This window comes from Salarias fasciatus, chromosome 11 (genome assembly GCF_902148845.1).
Source record: "Salarias fasciatus chromosome 11, fSalaFa1.1, whole genome shotgun sequence".
NCBI lineage: Eukaryota > Metazoa > Chordata > Actinopteri > Blenniiformes > Blenniidae > Salarias > Salarias fasciatus.
In genome coordinates, this window is record NC_043755.1 from 5,630,499 (window position 1) to 5,645,843 (window position 15,345).

General features: G+C 42.2%; 1 protein-coding gene across 1 annotated transcript; it reads right to left on the bottom strand.

The window, feature by feature from the left end:
- Nucleotides 1-1,879: 1,879 nt before the first annotated feature.
- On the bottom strand, nt 1,880-12,407 carry leng8 (leukocyte receptor cluster (LRC) member 8). The gene is made up of 15 exons (XM_030103726.1): nt 12,087-12,407; nt 11,229-11,361; nt 10,812-10,949; nt 10,574-10,651; nt 9,618-10,041; nt 8,952-9,120; nt 8,690-8,860; nt 8,224-8,472; nt 7,971-8,135; nt 7,169-7,463; nt 6,422-6,523; nt 6,266-6,334; nt 6,047-6,176; nt 5,743-5,950; nt 1,880-5,661 (listed from the first exon to the last, which is right to left on the bottom strand). The coding sequence occupies exons 1-15, from the start codon at nt 12,125-12,127 to the stop codon at nt 5,499-5,501; spliced, it is 2,535 nt and encodes an 844-aa protein (XP_029959586.1). The 5' UTR covers nt 12,128-12,407; the 3' UTR covers nt 1,880-5,498.
- Between the last annotated feature and the right edge of the window lie 2,938 nt (nt 12,408-15,345).

Below are 15,345 nucleotides of genomic sequence, written 5' to 3' on the forward strand. Positions count from 1 at the left end.
CATCAGTAGAAAATTATTTCCTGACTGTTTGCTCGTCTACATGCTGCCAGGACCTTTCTCCGTATCTCTCCTCTGTCTGCCTTCTGAACTACTGAGTGACTTCTTTACTTTGTTTCACTTTCTGTTGTTTTTTTTTTTTTTTTCTTGACTTTGTCTTTATTTCACTCATTTTCTGCTTTGGTTGATGTTTACCTCTCAATAAAACTGTTTCCCCTCTCTTTTCTTCTTCTTCTTCTTCTTTATTCATCTTGATTCTTTTCTAAATCAGTTTGCATTTGAAATCTGAAGGTTGGATCTCGTCACGTCACATGGTGTGTCTGGATCTTTCCCATCAGGCCTCAGAACGAAACTGGAGCTGTTCTCGTGAACTTTTTTCTGTTTACTGCTTTGCTGATTCTCTGCTTTCTCCTTGCTGCTTTCTTGCCTTTTCTGAACCACTGCTCATACAGGTGCATCATAAAGAATAAGAATATGATGGGAAAGCCCAGTTTCATAAAACTCCAGTTGAATTTTGTATGTTTTTTTTTAATTTATTAATTTTTTTTAATGTAGTGTAATATAAAAAACTCCCATGACCACCTATTTTTTTCCAATTTTTCTTAATAACTATAGGTCGTAAATAACTCCATTGAAATTTCAAAAACACTTTGAACATTTCAGTTTTTTTTTGTCATGATTATTTAAAAACTAACAATGAGCTTCTCAATAATTCTTTGATTTTTAAGATGCATCTGTACATGAAGTCTCTTCATCTTGATGTTTTCTGCACTTTTTCAGCTTTTTCTACACATTATCTTGCTTTATTCTTCTGTTTCATCTTCATATATACTGTAGATTTTAACGCTTTTCCTGCTGTTTTCCCTCTTTATGGGACTAGTTTTAGCAGCTGCTGACTGTATTTTTCATCTTTCTGCATGATGCATAGTTATAGTCTGATTTTTATCTTACGTAGATCTTAGTCTTCTTCTCATACTTTTTTTTTTTTTAGCATTTTTCTTTCCTTCTGCTTCTCGCAGCTCTATCTCAGCTTCCGCATTTCATAAGATATTTAAGATATTTTATACACCTTTTAAGTTTCTTACTAACCTCTTTTTTTCTTTTACAAGTTATGAGTTTAAGCCTCCAAAAATGCCTCATTAAAACATTTAAACTGTAATACTTGACATCTTGTCAAAAAGATATCAGATGCTGGTTTTCATGATGTATTATAGAGAAGAAAAACAGACTCCACACATTTCAGTTTATGATTAATAAATTGATCATGTTGACTTTGTCTCAACTTGAATTGAGACATGGAAAACAGCACTCACACTGAATCATTTCACATTTCTTTCAAGAGGCTTTTGAACCTTTGTTTCTCACTGCAGAGCTTCTCTTCTTAAACTTCATGCGTGCTTTTGCTTTTTTTTCCCCTCCTCTCTGCTCGTGTTTTCACTTAATACTAAACTCTTATCTTTGGCTTGTGCTGTTCTTTCTGTCCTTATTTCCTCTTAATGGAACACTAAACACATTTTTCCAGCTGCTGTATTCAGTGACTCCGCTGCCGTTTTGATCCACAAATATGTTGGCCAGAGCAGCAGACGGTGGAAGCGTCTGAAGGAAAACCTCACCCCGACTCCAGTGTTTGTAATGGAGCTCGTCTCTTACAGCTTCAGCCCGGAACCGTTGCCACATGTGAAACTTTTCAGAACTGCTCTCACATTACAAAGTCTTCACTCCTCACATTGGTTAAATTCTCAATAAAACGAATACAATCTTTTCCTTTGCAGTTTATATTTGATTTTTATTAGATATTTTTTCAAAAAAAAAAAAAAAAAGAGTCATATTTACATATTCACAACATGGCAGTTTCTTTATATCAGATCTGTAGAGGAGTGGGGGGGTGGGGGGTGGGGGGTGGGGGAGGGAGGGGTGATCGTAGAAAGGAAAGGTCTTCAGGTGTTAGTGAGCCGCAACATAAACTATGAAAGCACTGCAGACGCTGTACAATACTTACTAGTGAGTGAACCGCTGCACACAGCAAACAGTCACAAACATACTGAACAGAAAGGGAGGAGGTGAGCATGAGGAGAGAAATACCAGTGGGGGGGGGGGGGGGGGGGGGGGGTCATGCATGGAGGAGGAAGAACAGAAGTGAGAGCAGTGAAAGGGGGGAATCTAAGCTATGACTAGAGAGAAAGAAATGAAGATAGATGGAGGACTGGAGGGAGGTGGGAGTTCATCCAGTGTCATATCAAGGGAGGAGTTACAAAGACTGATGGAGGTATAACAGCAACATGGGAGCAAAATACAGAAACCATGACTCAGGAACCGGAGGAAAACAAAAGAAACTAAATGAAAATATGTTCTGTTAGTCGCCTCGAGGTGAATTTTGTTCTTCAAAAAAAAAAAAAACAAAATGGGAGGGGGGGAAAAAAAGACCTGGACTATATCAGCTCTGAAAACCTGAGACATCACGTGTACACAATTTAACCCTCCGCAGAGTTCCGACAGCACGGCTCAACTGTTGAAGTTCATCACACGGAAAAGTAAATGGCAGCATGGGAGCACACGCCAGCATGCCTCAAAAATACTGAATACTTTAAAAAAAAAACGGACTGATTGTGGCTGAGGGGTTCAAAGATAACAGCATGTCCTGTGTGTCCAGATGCATTTTGACGCTGAGGGATAATGTCCTCAACAGGAAGCTCCAATTTTGTAACTGAGGTGAGCGGTCGAATTCAGAACGATGAGACGTGAGACGGAACTAACGAGCAGAGAGCTGTGGGTAAAAATGCATCTGGACAAACAGAAAAGACATTACATGGTGACTTTGTCAATTATCAAGCTTTGGCATGAAAACTTGCAACAGGTTGCAGACAAAAAAAAAAAACAAAAAAAAAAAAAAACATTTTCAAATATTTGGGTTAGCAGCAAATCACATTCGCAGCAGATCAACATTCTTCACATTTCATTATGTGAGGCTCCCATTGATTCTATCAGCTGTACGGCTTCAACTCGAGTGGGTCAAACCAAGACTTGGATTTGCTCACAATGCTCTCTCTCTCTCCGGCAGACGTCTGGAGGAGGTTCGCCCACTTATCACCACTCCGTACTCCTGCAATGCAGCAGTGCTAGCAGCTGAAGGATGAGACGTCTGGTGGTGTGTGGGAGAGAGGATCGGGGAGTGGAGGGAGGGAGGGAGGGAGCGTCAGAGGACAGGGGGCGAGGAGGGGAAGATGAAGAGGGGAGAAAAAGGAAACATGTTGAGATCATTGCCATCGCAAGATGTCTGCTTCAAGAACAAACCACTGAGTCAAGTTCAGAAATGCAATCTGCCAACTTGAGACTAATTTGTTGTGGAGGACGGCAACGTTGCATACAGAATGTATACAAGCACAGCGTGAACCAATTAGCCAACAAAGTGAGACAGATGTGACGCACCGCCTGAAGGGACAACTTTAACAATTATTCAGGTTAATGAAGTCTGATCGTGGTTTCGCGGCCTGCGCCGATGTCCTCGGGCTGCTCTCACTGGCATTTAGCAACTCCTCTGCGCCGAGTGTGATGGTGGAGGTGACAGACAGCACAGAATCCAATCCAGACCTGTCGGCATCTGACTTTACATAAATGCTCTGCCAATGTAAAAATCCTCAAAATAAACTTCACACTTACCCGTGTGAACAAAAAGAAAAGAAACCTCCACTAAGCAATAATGCAAAATTAATGGCCACAGCAATATCATACAGTATATACAGAAATTTGAAGGTCCTTTTGAGTAAAGGTGAATAATAGAGCACCGCTGAATCCGTCTCTGCTCTGATAACCAGAGCCACAGCTTGAAACAAGACCTGCTCCAAATTACTGAGGGGAAATACCACTATCAAATATAAACTCCAATCATCACCAATCTGGCTGTTTAGGACACAAAAGCCAATCAGTATTTCAGATTTCAAGCTTGACAGTTTTACATTTAAGGTGGCTCACTGAACAAATCAGGTCACAAGTTCAGCTTTAAGGTGAAGACTTTCAAATTTACAAAAATAGTGGGCATTAGAGTATTTTGCACTTGGCTGATGTGATTTTTAAAGTTAGGGTTTAGTTTCAATACTGTGTTGTCCGTCCTGCAGACAGAAGAATGCCCGGGTGCATTTAAACATCTGGTGTTTCACCGACTCCACTTTTGGCATTTTCAGATACTGTCAAATTTGAGACATTCATTCAATTGTCCGAAATTTGCATGAAGCCCTGATAGCAGACGTTTTTCTTCTTTTGGGCAAAAGAAAAACCAATACTGCTGGTCCAATCATCACAAGACAGAACACATCAACACAGAAGACACGGGAGGAAACATCTCTGCGGCGCCGTCGTCGCCGCCTCCTGCAGTTCTTCTCTTACCAGCCTTGCAGACTCGGACCCAGACGCAGCATACAAACCACCTTCTTGAAAAGCCCCGGGTTTCCTTCGGAGGCTCCGGCCGTGTTTGGAGACGACAGCTCTGCCATTTTTCCTCTTTCGAATGAAAAGCCGGTGAGGTGAGGACGACTTTCACCACCGCCGCCACCGCTGCTGCTGCTGCTGTTGTCGGGGTGAGCAGGACTCCGGATGCTCACAGGAACTCCGGCAGATGACGACGGAGGCACGTTTCCTCTTGGCTGCAGCTACACCGATTCAGGAGATGAATCACTTCCAGGTGACGACGGCGTGAGAAACTCATCTTGACATTTAAAAAAAAAAAAAAAAAAAAACTTGCTTGCATCCTTCACCGTACAGTCCATTCTCATCAGGCGGACACTTCCTCCCAGGAATTTCATAACCAGCGGGTGAACAATGCACCAGGAACAAGACTTTTGACCTCAGTCCAACTCTTCCACATGGGAACAACTGCCAGCTGGAGATACTCTGCAGAACGGCACTAGGGGCAGGACATACAAACCACCTCCTCTTCTTTAGACAGGCTGCAGGCGTCTTCTTACAGTCTTTAAGAGCTCGAGGTCACAATGCTTTGTTTGACCGAGATTCGAGCAGTGAAGAGCTGGATCCGTTTGCATTTCCCTTCATACTGTAAGACTTGAGTCTTCAGGGCTTTGAGCTGTTGACTTGAGGAAGGAAAAAAAACATAACAGAACACTGTTAGCTTTGAAAACTAGTGCTGGTTAAGGAATAGGAACCATGAAGGTGAGCGCCTCACTGACCGCTGACTCTGGACTCTAAAGGCTGAAAGTGCATGATTCTATGCTGAAACTCACTTTTCTTGCGTCCTGAATGTAGCACGGTCTGATCTGGTGAACCTGTATCTGTGTCAAAGTGTGTGTGCATATTCTGAGTTATCTCTAGAACAGTTCTTCTCTTCTTCTGTCTGCCATAAAAATACATCTGACACTCATGAGGCTTTTCGATTTGACCTGGCTGAGGTGTCTGAAGTGCAGTGCATTAAATAAACTATAGTTAATAAACTTCAACTATCATCTCCCCCCCCCCCGCCCACCCCGTGTGCTGCCCTGGCCCCCGCCCCGCCCTCATGAGGCAGCCAGAGCGGCTGTGCTGGTTTTGCAGTCTATCTTTTGGGGATCAGAGGGGAAGAATGTGACACCTAGGCCAGCAAGGAAGGCCATACAGGAGTCTAAACATGTGAAGCCCAGAGCAGACTGCACATGCTGCACTGGCAGGTCAGGCCTGAACCTGTGAACACACAAAAGGAACGAGGTCAGCCGGTGACGAACCGAGAATTTAAAAAGTGAGCCGCTTAAGAGCGTGACTTACGTTTTGACCATGGCCCGGAGTGCAATCTTTCTTTCTCTCTCTACAAACTTGTCAATGAGATATGAAGCCATCCGCGGCGCTTCCAGGTACAGCTTAAAGAACCGGTGATAGTTTCCTAAAGCCCAGGCAGCACGGAGTGCCAGCGCATGAGCCACACACTCGTCTGCCCGCAGCGCTGGGGTCAGGTACACCAACTCGGTGGTCAGGTCTGCTCACGGAAACATGCAAGAATTGAATGAAAAACCAAAAAACTTACCAGAGATCATTACAACAGTAGCTGACCTCCAAAACAACCCAACCGTACCTCCAGAGTTTTTAGTGAAGATGTAATACAGCAGTCTATATGCTGTGAACTCTCCGATGTTCTCTGAGGGGTTGTCCTTATAAAGAGCCTTCAGCTGCGTCTGACACTGGTTAAACTCTTCATGGTCTCCCTGAAAACAAAATTCAGTGAGCATTAAAGGGAAAAAAACAGAAAAAAAAGAAGCAATTACTTTTAGGTAAGCATGCTGAAGAGACTCACCTTTTCCAAAGCAATGCGGGCATGACACTCGTACACTTCCACTGTGAAGTCAGTACGAACTCCTTGGACCTGGAAAAATCAACCATCAATTCAAGAAAAAACCAAGACTAGGAGCAAAACTGAAAAGAGAGTGAGAGTGACAGAGCACAGCCGTACCGTAAGGTCCTGGCGTATAGACTTCATCTGTTCACAGGCGTACAGATAATCCTGGTTGGTTTTCCAGTGGGCTTTCACGACCTGCATGGACTTTCTGAGGACCTGTTAACATCAAGCAGAAGACAGATTCAAGACACAGTCTTGGTACTGTGTTGCAGTGGGCTCCGAGGAAATAAATGCAAAACATCGTTTTTCCTGTATCATCTCAACTCTGCTGTACTGCCAGAGTGTATTCTTCTGTGTTGGTGTGTTAAAGATTAGGGTCTATGTGTTCTTGATAAGAACAGACATTTCTTCCCTCTCAGGGCTGCAGAGAGAAAAAAAAAAAGTAAGGTGTGGGAGTTCTAATCGGGTCACAACATTTTTCTTATTTGTTTGGGGGCGTGGCTAAAACAAAAAAGCAAATGGGCCACCCACACACACACTTATCCTCTATCTCCCTCACAACTTCTGCCCTAATTTGCTGTTAAGTATGAGAAGTCCTGAGATAAGGAAGCCATTTTCTGTTCCGACCGGGCAGCCACATTATCTCAGATTATTCACGAGGGACACACACAAACTGCAGCCGACAACTCAACAGCTCAGACACAAACTGTCTTCATCCTACACTACCGATACGCATTCACACTGTATAAGATACGTTTTTCCAATATTTTTTTGTTCAAATTTCCCTGACTGATCGATTTTGAGATGCATAAAATAGTCTCGGGCCTGTGCAGGTAGAGTAAATCTAAAATAGTGGCTTACATGAACGGGCCGCACAGTGGAGGGGTCGGGAGCGCAGGTCAGCCTCAGATAGGGCTTGGTAATGTCCTGACACGTCCCCACAATGGGACAGTCCTCCCAACTGATGCCCTCCTGCGTTGCGTCAGGCAGGTCCAGGGTATTGATGGAGAGGACGAGAGGCTCTGAGCGAAGCTGCTTCTGGAAGCGAGCTGCTCGGCTCTGCTTCTTCGCTTCTTTGTTGGGGTCGTGGAAGTCCAGCCCGGCATTTCCACCTTTCCTCTTCTTTCCAGATGTTGGATTTCCATCGTCCACGCCCCTGGGAAAGCAAGTCAAAGAATATTCACAAACAATTCATAAGGAACATTTTGGTTCAGATAAAAACTGTAAGAACAATGACAGAGTTTGCATGAACATGAAAATATAAGTGGAAGAAATTTGATAAGTGATAATCACACATTTACTTCAGGAATGTGAAAAAAAACAAAAAACAAAAACATGTTTGGCTTGTTTCAACCCATCATGAGAGTAATTGCAGACAAAGTCACAACACATCTTCACTGTTCAAAACATCTGGCTTTGTATTTTTGAACATGCCTCTACATTTTTTTTAGGTTCAGTTTTTTTAATATATCTTATTTAACATCTGATTGAATGTAAAAGATCTAAATAAAAATGGAGAAACATGCAAACTGATGAGTATTTAGGAAAAAATGAGCGTCAATTCATTTTTTCCTAATGATCAAAATCTCATTATTTTCTCCAGAAACTGGATTAGCAGTGTTCCAGGTGAATCTGCTCACCAATCCATAAATACAGTATTTACCGTCTTCCTCTGTTGGCCTTTCCTCCTCTTCCTCGCCCTCTCTCTCCACCGCCGCGCCCTCTCTCCCTGTCATTGCCACGGCCCCGTCCTCCTTTCTGACTTCGCCTCGACAGCTGAGACCGCAGGTCACTGGAGATGCTGCTGTCCGACTGCGAACCCGAATCACTGAAAGGACAGAAACACAAGATCGTCAGACGGGAAGGAGACGGGGTTTTCTGTGACCCGACAGAAGGACAGGGAAACGGGTCAATACCTGCGTCGGTGCCTTTGGTTGCTGCGGTCCCTGTAGCGGTTGTGTGAGGGCGACGGCGAGCGGGAGGAGGATCGGGATGAACTGGACGACGGGCTCCTCTGAGAGAAGATATTCCTGTAGTGACCCAGTCTGTGTCCGCTACCGCGGCCTCTCGACGCCGATGCAGCTGTGCTTCCACCACGGCCGACTGAGCCATCCGAGGACCGCTGGGGTGTGACAGCTTCCCAACGAGACTGCTTAACCTTCAGTCTACAAAGAAAGGAGGAAAAAGAAGCATAAAAACAAAACAATCGAATAAACACTATTCTTATAGTTTCATGACATGACTAACCCAGAGGCAGGACTATCAACAGCTCACAATAACAGTGGACAAGACGATGACGCATCATTGCAGATGAAGGCAGTCTTATAGAAATTCACAGCGTTGAAGTCTAAACCCGATCAACACATTCAGTGCTGAACTCACTCTGGTAAAGGCTCCCGTGTCCAATCAATGGTGTAGGCTGAGCCATCTTTTAAGCGGTCCTGCAGGACTTCCTTCAACACCTTCTCTGTGCGATCTTTGTCTTCTTCTGTCTCACAGGCTGTGAAACACCGCTGCACATATTCCTTCATGGCTTGGGGCCAGTCCTGGGGTCTAAGATTAAAAGAAAAAAAAAAAAAATCAGTATCCATTACAAAGTCTACAAATAAAAATCCTGGACTATTGGAGATGAAGCAGTGTTCACCTGGTCTGAGCTCCTCCAGGTGCAGCACTGGCTGTAGCTGGTGAGGAAGGTGTGGGGTTCTGTCCTGAAGGCTCCCCAGGAGCAAAAGGCTGGTTTGACATTGACGAGCATTGGACCTGATAGGGCCTCTTGTTGATGTTGAATTTCACAGCAGCAGTCCCGGGTGCTTCTATAACGTCACAAAATGAGAGAAAATTACAAACCTTCTGTTTTCAGATTAATGTGTAACACCAAAGATATCATGTTGATCAAGATATTTAATTTAAGCCCACCAAATAATCACCACACACACAAGAATGTCTGTCCACACAACACCACCAAAAACAATGTAGAATTTAGAACAGGCCTGCAGTGGTGCTATAACACCACCACAGAATCCAGACTTATTCCTAAATGACAAAGTATGACTGTGTTTTGTGCAATGTGTTGGATTATTAAACTCCTCTTCGACTGGGCTGCAATGTGAGAGTGTCAGATTTTTGCCACAAAGGCATAGGTGCTGAAGCATTTTCTGAATCCCGTATTTGGGGAGTTGGCCCAAAAAATGAGCAGTTTCCCCCTCTGAAAGCACTAACTTCAGTGTGCGTTGAACGCCTGTCCAATTAAAACCTTATGTGGATACAGATAAACTGGTGCCTGTGTGGATGGGGCTTAAAACAAACTTACGTTTCATGCGGTGCCAGAGCTGCTGTCCTTGTTTCTGGTTTTTGTTCTTAGCCTCTCCTCTGCCCAGGCCAGAGCCGTACTGACCCACAGGCTGCTGCTGGGAGTTATTCTGACCGGGCTGGTAGGCGTTCTGGGCCTGGAAGCTTTGGCCGTAGTTGGGCCTGGCCTGGGAATGGTTGTAGACTTGCATTTGGTTGGGGTCACCAGGTGGGTACGGCATAGTGTTGTTTGCATTGTACGCATTTTGTGAAGGGGGAGGGGGGTACTGGGAGTTTGGGGGTGGAGGGATTGGTGGGGGTGGAGGGGGAGGGGGGTTCTCTGAGGTGGTGGGGCTTTGAGGGGGCTGAGGAGTAGCAGGGGGAGGAGGCTGAGGTTGGGAAGGGTAAGAGGAGGACTGGTCTTCCATTCCAGGCACTGGGGGAGGCTGTAAAAGAAAGCAAGGGGCCAAAAAAAAAAAAAAACACTATTAGACCTTCAAATAGAAAAACATTAGAGACAAAATGGTGTGCAAAGGAAAAAGTGCTAAAACTTTGGTATTGGTAGGGCCCCATTGTGATGCAAAATGTCAACTTTCATCTAATGATTATGACGACCAATTCAAAGAAGGAATTATGTCCCCGAAATGGGAGTTTATTAAATCTACTTACATGTGTTTCGTACGTTTACCGCAAAAAAAAAAAAAAAAAAAAAAAAAAAAAAAAAAAAAAAAAAAAAAAAAGCACAGTACACTAATGACAATTCCCAGCTAGGCCTTTCTGCTACAATTACATGTCAAAACAATTAATTTCAGAAAGATTCATTCTGAGAAAAGTTTTAGGAGAGACAGTGATAAGTGTACAGTGATCCTGACAACATTCTATTTTCGCTTTGATCTTGTGAGTGTCAAATATAGCCTTTATCTGCACGCGCACACACACGCGCGCGCACACGCACACAGGTTTAAATATGAAAAATACCTGTCCATTCGAGTTAGTTGTTCCTGTGTATGACCCTGGAGGCACACCGTACTGATTTGGTTGATATGCACCGCCATACTGGAAAAACCAAAGAACATCCACGTTGTAAAGGCTTGCTACCATTTTCACATGTGACATTACTATGACAGGCAGTGCTGCATGTCCAGTGTTGACTAACATGTTTATGTTAGCATGGCATTTTAACAAAGAAAGAAAAAAAAAACATTTCTGCACTTACTGGAGCCATGGGGTAGTAGTAATTATAGGGGTAAGTATATCCAGGGTAGTGCTGTTGAGTTTGTTGGTACCATGGATAGAACTGCTGCTGCTGCTGCATAGCAGCCGAGTCACCTGCTGCTGGCTGGAATTGGCCCGCCTGAAATAAACAGTGTGGTTATTACAACCTCACGTGGGGATAAAGTCATCTATCATAGACAGAATTCACAATGCCAAAAGTAAGAAAAACCACACAAAAACGTGAGGAAATTTGACTCTTGTAGGTTTCTATCTGGGAGACAGAGATGGTCCACAGGTTGGACAAAGATACTTGGGATTCAAAATTCAAATCCCCACTTTTAACGGTTAGATTGTACAAGTATATAAAAAACTGAATTTGCTAGTGGAGTACCAGTGTCACGAAATGATAAGCACCCACCTCTACTTGGGTCCGATTGGCTTGTGTGGTGTTAGCAGAGTTCTGACTCTTGTTGATTGATGCCAGCGCTTGTCTTGCCTTTTCCCACTCTGGATTCTCATGAACCTGGCTGTCGGCACCAGCACCATAAGACCTGCCAGCACCAAAAGAACACATCAAAGATAATTTAAACAAAAATCTCCATTGATGAGTGAGCACTGCTATTTTGTCAATACAATTTCTAAAAACTACAAGAAACCATCCAATGATATTCTGGCCACTGTGTTTGCATGGGCATTAGTGTTTTACATAACACCGTCTTGTTCAGATTAGGGAAAATACTTGATTATAAGTCTGAAAACTCCAGATTATTCTTTCCGTCCAAGCTAAATACAGCTTATAGAAAATCAAAGGGAACAAATTAAGCTAAACAGTGTAGCTTTACACAACAGGCATATGACAGCTGAACAGTGTTGAATCAAATTAACTAAATAAACAAGCTTGCCTGTTGACGCCTGATCAGTCCAATCATGAGGTCACTTCATAACTTACAAACATGCTAATCAGCTGTGTACACCGTGGAGAAAACTGATCCACACCTTTCCTATTTCTGAAGTGTTTCAGAAGCTAACGTGAGGTTATTGTGTTTTCTGTGGAGGAATGCAGTAAAGAAAGTCCCTCCGGGATTATAAAATGATTTTAAATATTTTCTGTGAAGCAGTGCATAGGCCTGTACTCGACGAAGCCTGAGTGAGCCGTTAACACACAGATCTGAACTGATATTAAAAACTTAAAAACAAATATTGGCTCATAAGAACGTTGCTTAAAGTGATTAAAACACTTATCGCGGTGTGTGAGTCTGGAACTAGCGTGATATACCAGGTAGTCGCTGGAGTTGCCTGTGCCGTGTTGGCCGCCATTTCGCCGCAGACTTCTGGAAGCTGGACGGCGGTTAGCTAGCTCAGCTAGCGGCTAGCTGTGCTAACTGCGTAGCTCTCCGATGGCAGAAGGTAAACAACACGACGGAGCAGAGGGCTGTTTAAAGGAAGAACAGTCAACCGACCGCGAATACTTACGACCTACCAAGAGAAATAAATCTTAAACACACGTTAAGACAAAATTCCAATTCACACACAAAACATTAGTTGTAGACAATTTGCTTCTTCTTCGTTCGAAACCCTTCAGACTCTGGGCATACAAAATGGCAGAACAGTGACCTGAGCCAAGTATGTGTGACGTACGTTACGTAGGCTTTTATGCCCCGCCCTCCAACAGATCAACCAATAAGCGCCGGAGTTCTTCCTCACCTCGGAATCCTACTGGGTTATTTATCTGTCAATCAAATGTACTGGCGATGGCGATTCAATCTTTATTAAACAAATATATATACAGAACAAAAAAGGAACAAACACGTCAAAAATAACAAAATGGTCAAATATCACAGACAAGTGCTAACAACAATGAATAAATAAGCGTTATAAAGTTCTTTCTAAAAAATAAAACTCAAACAAATGATGAGAATAAAGATGTCATTGTTCTTTTTGGAATCGTTTTGCAAACAGGTTTATTTGATTTGATACTTGCTTTTTTGAGTTTATATTATTCAATGTTTTAATGTGTTCTTCAAATTCAGTAAAGTCCTGGCTTAAAATTTGGGTTTGCCTTTGCCAATCTACATCTGTGAATGTGAAATTTGCTCATCATAACTCATTAAAGTTAATTATAAACTAGCTATGAATTCTTTTTCTTTATTTTATTAATCAAAGTATGTTATTATACTTTTACAATCAATAATTTTATTTTCACACAAGATATAATTCTCAATTTTATTCCAGAAGGTAGATATTGAAACAATACATGACTTATTGATTCGTTTTCACTATACAGAAGGTACATTTATTTTCCATCTCTAAAATATGTTATTGATATGAATTTTTTTACATATATTTTGTGGAAAATATAAACATACAATTGTTGACTTTTATTATTGATACAAAATCCATAGGGTAAGAACATACTCTTTAGCAGTCAATATCCTTTCAGATCTATTTCAAAAAGCTTTTTCTCTGGGCATTCCTGGTCCTGGAGGGCTTCAACACACCTGAATCTTATGAAGATTCATGGCCAAGTCCAGCAGAAAGCCAAATAATGAGCCACATTGCAATCATCTGTGTGGAATCAGGGAGACATAGAAAACATGCAGGGCTGCGGCCCTCCAGGACCAGGAATGCCCACCCCTAGATGAGATAATACATTTGCCAACCTAATTTTGCTCAAAAACTGATTTCCCCCCGAGTTGTTATGTCAGCATTATTCCATATGACTGTTTTCGGTGGGGTAAGAACATGTGAGTGACATGATTTCCAAGCCATGACACGGCCTACTGAAAGACTTTGGATAATTTTATGGGTAATGTGATAATCTTGTAATTACAGGTGAGAAGAAATTGAATAACACCCAGGATAGTTTTTTTTTTTTTTTTGTTTAGTTTTTTTATATGTGATTTGGAATAAAGAACCAGATGGAATCTGGTGCTTTAAGATATTCCTTAATTTACTTTATCTAAATGTGTTCTTCAGATTAATTGAATGAATGTTTTTTATTGGTGCATCTAAGGCCTTTAATTATATAAATCATGAAAAGTTATTTGAGAAACTGTGTAACAGAGGTGTTTCTAAAGGCCTTGTGAGTATCCTTGTGTTTTGGTATGCCCACCAGTTAAAGTTTGTAAAGTGGGGTAATTGTGTCTCTATGCCTTTCTGTGTGTCTAACGGGGTGCGGCAAGGCAGCATTTTGTCTCCCTTTCTATTCAATGTATATATAGACGATTTATCAAGACTGTTAAATGACTGTGGAACAGGCTGCAGGGTATGGCTATAATGTCATCAACCATTTGATGTATGCTGATGACCTTGTCATTTTTTGTCCATATAGCGCTGGACTACAGGAGCTGCTGGAAGTGTAATGAGTATGGAAGTGACTTTGATATAAAATATAACTCAAAGAAAAGCACCATTATGATCGTTCGGAGCAGAGAGGATGCTAAACTGACTTTCCCGGACTTCTTTCTGTCGGGCAATACGGTCACTGAGGAATACAAGTAGTTGGGGCACTATGTGACTGCAGACCTGTCGGATGATAAGAGACATTTATAGACAGTGTCGTTTGCTCTATGGACAGGCCAATAGGCTGATCCGCAAATTTGGAATGTGTACACCAGCGGTGAAGATCAGACTTTTTAAGGCCTACTGTACTCCGATGTATACAGCTCACCTGTGGAGGCACTATAAGAGCAGCAGTATGCACAGACTTATCGTGGCATACAATGATGCCATGCGCATGATGTTAAGGTTTCCGCGATGGAGCAGTGCGAGCCAAATATTTTTAAATGCAGGGGTGCCCACCTGTCCTACTGTGCTGCGAAAACTGATGTACCGGTGCAAGTGCAGGTTGTCTGACTTTGAGAACAGCATTATAGCTGCACTGACCAACCCTGGACTGAGCTCAGTGAGATACTTTTTCAGTTTATGGACTCATTGGTGCTTGGGCCTGTTTAGAAAAGCTTTTTAATTATCTGTTTTTATGTCTTTTTCTAATATGGACCTATTGTGTGTGAAATAAAGGAATAATAAAGAACGTATCAATTCGCCCATGGTGTTTTAACCTGAAAAGAGCAACAGTGTTGATTAACTCATAGCCACTCTTGTTTAACCAGCACTTCACGTATCTATTGTTATTGTTTTTAAATAGTAAAATCTGAGTTAAATGTTCATATTGGCATTATTGCTTTGATTTTTTTTATATAGAGCATTGTAGTTTCTGAAGCTTTTTCTCATATACCTGAATATTCATATTACATGCATGTAATTAGTCTGATTTTCATTTACTATTTTCATATCCAGACTTTCAATCAAACCATACTAAGGATTTTAATAAGGTAACTTAAGTGCATGTACATGCAACCCTTATATTTAAAATTGTTTTGTTTGCTGTAAAATTTTGAATGGTCTTGAGCGTTACTACAGCTCAGATCACACACCACTCCCCTGCTGAGACACACACCATACACAAGCCAACACATTTCAGATTGTGTGATATCAGACTAGCTGTAGTACTGACCTGCACATTATAGCTCACC

Bases quoted from the DNA above. Each gene is read 5' to 3' on its own strand.
- leng8 (XM_030103726.1), bottom strand. From the start codon at position 12,127: ATGGCGGCCAACACGGCACAGGCAACTCCAGCGACTACCTG. The intron at 8,861-8,951 runs GTGAACACTGCT...TTTTAATCTTAG, and splicing joins CCTGGAGGAGCTCAGACCAG to ACCCCAGGACTGGCCCCAAG. The intron at 5,662-5,742 runs GTAAGTCACGCT...GTGTGTTCACAG, and splicing joins CTCCGGGCCATGGTCAAAAC to GTTCAGGCCTGACCTGCCAG.